Below are 6000 nucleotides of genomic sequence, written 5' to 3'. Positions count from 1 at the left end.
ATGGAAAATGGAGGCAATGAATTTATGGGGTGGTGGGGAAATCTGTATATAAGTGGAGAACAACCATCAGTTTTAGTGATTAGCCAACAGTAAGAAAGAAAACAGTGAAGATCTGAGGTGCTATATAGGAAAATGAAAGGTGAAGTTCATTAGAGCTCTTATTTTACCTGAACTGGCTAAACTAGCTTGAGGAGGGGGTTGGATTCTGGCTCAGATGCAGACTTGGACAACACCAGTACAGCGCTTCATCGAGGCTTGAGGGGCACTAAAAATAATTTCCCCATAATATGAACTTTCATATAGAATAGTAACACCAAACTTGCTGTCTGTTATCAGTTAACCCCTAACTGCTCACACCTCATCCTTCTTTCCCATCAGTTCTCCATCAGTTTCAATTCAAATCAGTTTTCAAGCCCTCATGATTACAATTCTATCTTAAATTTTCTGGGGTCTTTAGTCAGGGAGTCGGTTCATACTTGTTTTATATAGTGTGTTTTACAGGGGATTTGACAGAGCAAATGTGACTACTTTACTGCAAGAACACTAAAGATGTTCGGGTAGCCTTCATTCCCAAGTTTTTATTGGATTATCACAGTGCATTTTAATAGCCATGGCCGTTATAACGCCACTAAATCCGATGCAAATTCATTCCAGGTTAAACCACTCAGTTTTACATTTGTGAAATTGAGTTGCTTTTTGGTGGATTTGTGATTACAAAGTTATAAACTTCCCACCCCTTGTGCTTTTAGGATCCAGCTTTTCAGAAGAATAAGTCATTTCAATAGCATTTTTACATTCTTACAGAGCAAAGACAACACTTGCATTTGGTTTTGATCTCTTTAACTCTTCTCTTTTATTACAGCTTAAAAGATTTTTATAACTTCTATGAAGTCATTGGCTTGAAATGGAAGGTACCTCCCCCCCAGTCTTTTTTTTTTTATTGTTTTGTTTGCTGTTTTTGATTCCTATTTATTGACTGCTTTTTAAAACACAGGCACGAAGAAGTGGTGAGCACTGGTTTGATGATCTTCCACATACCACCTTTCTAATTTTTAAAGGTAACTTTGTAATGGTGCTATGGTGACTGCTTGCACTTGGTTAAATTTTGAGAGATCAGCTTCATTCGATCTACTAGGACAAAGTCGTTATAAATATCTGTTGGGTTGGAAATAAGTAGTAAAAATGCACAAAACAACAGGACCCAAAGCAATAAAATAAATGCCCCTCAGAGCCTGAACATAAGATCTATATCAGAATTGTCCTGCTTCGTTCTTTGAGGGCCAGTATGGCTTCAGGTTTTCCTTCCTGTCGTTTTTGTTATTGGTGACCAATTTCTGCTGTTAGTTGACTTCTTTTTCCCTTCATTTTAATTGCCTTATTGTTTTAATAATCAGTGTTCTAAATCACTTTTTTCCTTAAATGGCAGCCAGATTAAAATGATATGTGATGTGAGCCAACAGATGACCAGTTAAGAAGGGGCTTCAAACTCTCTAACCAGTTTCACTCCAAACAGTTTCTTAATTGGAATCCGATGCTTGTTGCTAATTAAACACGTTATTTAATTCCTTGGCCTATTGCTGCACTTATTTTGCCACAGATATTTCTAAAACTGTAATCTTTTTTGTTTTTCTAAGAGCACAGTCAAATTGTTTTGTGGTCCTGAGCAGATCAACATTACCGAGACCTTTACCTTTCTTTATTTTCAGATATTGTGTGATGGACACAGGTTAGCTGATCATGTGTTGGCTTGTTTTGTATTTAATTATTGTTTGTCTGCTAATTAAGGTAAAATGCAATTAAAGGGTCTGTGTCTTAAATAGCAAGTCATTTAAAATTAAGGCAAAAAGTTAATTAGCAGCAGAAACGGGTCACTAAGAAAATGGATAGAATGAAAACCTTCAGCCTCTGTAGCCCACAAGGATCGGAGTTGACACTCCTGGCCTGTAGTGTTGGACACCTTGAGCACTTATCCACCAGATTAGCACAGCAGCACCTCTTCAAACATCTCCTGTACCTCACTACCTCCGGCCTTTTCCGAGCTTTTGCCAACACCAGTCCTTCCATCACTAGTTTGGTAGTGGTAATAAGTGGAAGGAATTTAAAGCAGTGTAACAGGAATCACTTCTTGGTTGCCGATTTGAACGACTTCAAGGGTCAAGAATGCCACAAGGAAATCTCAGGGCCATTCTCCTACAAATCCCTAGGGCTAGACAATGCTACCAAGGCAAATCTTTCATAATACACAGTGCTGAGCCCCATAATCTTTTTTTTGTATGTCTACAAAATACCCTCTTCTGGGGTTTCTTCCATTTTTAAGGGATGTCATTTTACTAAACAGTGCTGCCTCATGTCCAGGATGGCCTGAAATAAGTTGTGTTACTGCTTAGGCCAGGCATGATTTTACTCCATATTAACTGAGTACAATTTGTGGAATTCTTCTTTCTCTTCTTGTATTTATTTGTTCCTACTCTTTTTTTTATCTAGGAATTAACATTCTGGTGAAGTCTAAAGCCTTCCAGTATGCAATGTGTAAGTGCATTATACCGAGATTCATTAAGTGTTTCCTTTTTCTGATAAGTTTTTCTTTTCTAACTGCAAAGCTGGGGTCTTTTTGAGGCAAATGCACTCCCACTTTTAAGTGGTATTGCTTTTGTTTATTTAGGCAAGTAAATCACTTGCGTGTTATTTAGAACTTTAGCACAACTGAGATGTCAACAGGCTTTTCAGACCAACAAGCTTGTACATCCTATTCACTGTCTTCTTTATTATGACTGCTTGGCCACAATGAAACATCCTGAAAGTTTCAATAAGTTCCTTGTATGAATTTACATATGCCTGCATTTGCCAAGTTTTTGAATTTCAGAATGCAGTTGTGAAGAATGAGGTCTTGATTGGCCTTGACTGCTGGGAGTATCTTTTTCAGCCATTTGTGTTCCATTATCATGGCAGTATAAACACCTTTTCATATTCTGAACTTGTTGTTTTAAGGCCACGTCACATTAGGCAACTTTTCCAGTGATTTTCAGCCATTGCCTTTATTCACATAATCTTACTGAGTCAGAAGTAGTTGGCAGTGGGCTCCTGTGAAGGCCAGTCCTATAATGTGACATACCCAGTGACTCACCACAACAAAATGCAACAAGTTGTAGAGGCGCTTCTGTTTATATGAGACCTGTCAACCAATGAATGTTCATCAAGAAGTACAGTACTATAACGCAGCAACAAGGAGTAAGGAATGCAGGTGTTTTGGACCTCACAAACAGAGGAGAAGCTCATCTGTCTGATGCCTCATGTTTGTCATACCACTGAAGAATAGTATACACAAACAAGGGCCGAGATTGCACTTAAACTTGCTATACCTGTTAACCCCTCATACAGCATCAGCTTTGTCAGGCAGCACACTATTGGTGGCCAGAAAAGGGGGCAAGAAAAACTGTGCTGGAAAGTTTTTTCATGCAGTTACTGAATTTGACATAACCCAGCACTTTCCTGTCATGTAAACTGATATGGTGCAGTGACAAAATCAGCAATTGTGGTTGGCAAAACTGAGGTCCCCCCTGAGAAGAAGTTGCGTAATGTTACTTCAGTTTTAGTGGCTGATTCCCAAATCTTCGATGACATGGATCTCTTTTGTACAGCCAAAAGTGATTTAACCTTTTTCTCTGTCACTTTGTATGAAACGAAACTGTAATAGCATTCATGTACTCTCATGTACACTACTGACCTGTGACATGGACCGAGTGATTTAATCATTTTAAAATCTTTATAATTTTTCTTGTACTGCTTTTCAGGATGTAATGTCTTTTTCTAATTTTGTTTCTAATAGATGTTGTTGTTGCTGTAAATGGGGTCTGGATCCTGGTGGAAACATTCATGTTACAAGGTAAAGAATGACTTATGTTAATGATAGTTTACATATTTGATCACTGGAAAAATAACAATTCTTGATTTCACTGAATATTGCCACTGAGATAACAAAGCAACGTATATCAACAGTCAAAATAAATAGATAGATGGATACTTTATTAATCCCAAGGGGAAATTCACATACTCCAGCAGCAGCATACTGATAAAGAAACAATATAAAAGAAAGTGGTAGGAATGATCAGTTAAATAGATAAAATAGAAATACGGCAAATCAGGCTTAAATCAGTGTCAGGATCATTATTTACTAACATTTTTGAAATGGTTATTTGAGTTTTCTAGCCAAACATGCCCATCAGTCTGTTCATTTAATGTACCTGATTGATCCTGACTTAGGGTCTTGTAACAGAATTGGGCACAAATGTGAACCAAACCCTTAAGTCATGTTATTTTGCTGCAAGTAAATTTTACATTGTAAAAGATAGCCCGGCCACAGACAGACACGACACCAGGTGTCCACAACACACACGGTTTATTTTGTGATACAACAACACAGAGCCAACGACAGTGCGCAAAACACCACCGTAACTCAGTCCTTTTCCTCTCTTCAACCGCCTCCGCTCCTCTCTGGCAAGCTCCTTCTTCTCCCTCCCGACTCTGGCGCCTCAAAGGGAATGAGGCAGCCCCTTTTATCATGCCCCGGATGTGCTCCAGGTGCTCGATGATGGTCTTCCGGCAGCACTTCCTAGTGTGGCAGAAGTGCTTCACTTGCACCCGGAAGCACTACGGGCGTACACAGTTCCTGGTTCAGCAGCGCTTCCTGGTGTGGCAGAAGTGCTGTCCTCCAGGGCTCTAGGACTGTCCAGGCACCCCCTGGTGGTGGCCATGAGTCCCCACATGGTTGAACTTCCCAGCTCCATTTCCATGGCCCTAATGGAATCCATGGGGGCTGCCCTCTTGCGCCCATGGAAAGATAGTGCCCCTCTCCCGGTCTGTCATCCCTGTGGGGCAGGATACCTGGTCGTCTGCCACAACATGCACATCCACATTTACACATATCAGGTCAACTTACAATCTCCATTAACGCTGACATGCACACATTTGGAAAGAAAGAACTTTTTTCTGCTCTTGAGAAAATGTCAGATCTATGTTTAAATTATGTTTGTATGACATTTGCAGTAAAAGACCTGTTCGTACTTTAGGTGAAAATTAGAGAAGTTTTTGTGTGTGATATGCATACATATATGGATTTTTTACAAGTTTAATTTACTGAAACTGAAGTTTACTCTCTAGTTTACTGAAAGTTTATCATTTTGTGAAGTTGTCACATTTCCTTTTCTTCAAATTCATGTGTAATTCCTAAGGCGTTATGACATGCAGGTATTGAAGGATTATTGTAAGAACCATGAATAACCAGGTGATGACAACGTACAGAAAAAGTCATGGTCAGAAGAGAATGCCAAGTCAAAGCCAAAAAAAGCCGAGTGGTAAGGCAAGCAAAACACAAGGGTAAAATGGGATTCTGAGTCGGACCTGAAAAAGGAGCCAAGATCCAAAAATGAAACATGATGCTAGGCCTTTACTACTGCTAAAGATTTAGTTGTTTTTAGTCCAACCAAGACATACAGTCATATGAAAAAGTCTGAGAACCCCTCTTAATTCTTTGAATTTTTGTTTCTCATTGGCTGAGCTTTCAAAGTAGCAACTTCCTTTTAATATCTGACATGCCTTATGGAAACAGTAGTATTTCAGCAGTGGCATTAACTTTACTGGATTAACAGAAAATAGGCAATATGCATCATAACAAAATTAGACAGATGCATAAATGTGGGCACCCCAACAGAGATATGACATCAATACTTAGTTGAGCCTCCTTTTGTAAATCTAACAGCCTCTAGACGCCTCCTATAGCCTTTGATGTGTGTCTGATTCTGGATGGAGGTATTGTTGACCATTCTTCATACAAAATCTCTCCAGTTCAGTTCATTTTGATGGACAGCCTGCTTCAAATCATCCCATAGATTGTCGATGATATTCAAGTCAGGGGACTGTGATGGCCATTCCAGAACATTCTACTTCTCCCTCTGCATGAATGCCTTTGTAGATTTCCAACTGTGTTTTGGGTCATTGTCTTGT

General features: G+C 39.3%; 1 protein-coding gene across 2 annotated transcripts in view; it reads left to right on the top strand.

The window, feature by feature from the left end:
* Positions 1–6000, top strand: part of tpcn1 (two pore segment channel 1) — a 63771-nt gene that overhangs the window by 35136 nt on the left and 22635 nt on the right. For both annotated transcript variants that reach the window (XM_028824018.2, XM_051921035.1), the window contains exons 12-15: positions 863–911; positions 995–1058; positions 2485–2529; positions 3827–3883. In XM_028824018.2, the coding sequence (XP_028679851.1) occupies positions 863–911; positions 995–1058; positions 2485–2529; positions 3827–3883 (215 nt within the window). The remainder of the gene's footprint in view (positions 1–862; positions 912–994; positions 1059–2484; positions 2530–3826; positions 3884–6000) is intronic.

Source organism: Erpetoichthys calabaricus, chromosome 18, assembly GCF_900747795.2.
Source record: "Erpetoichthys calabaricus chromosome 18, fErpCal1.3, whole genome shotgun sequence".
Lineage (NCBI taxonomy): Eukaryota > Metazoa > Chordata > Cladistia > Polypteriformes > Polypteridae > Erpetoichthys > Erpetoichthys calabaricus.
This window is presented reverse-complemented; position numbering and strand designations above follow the sequence as displayed.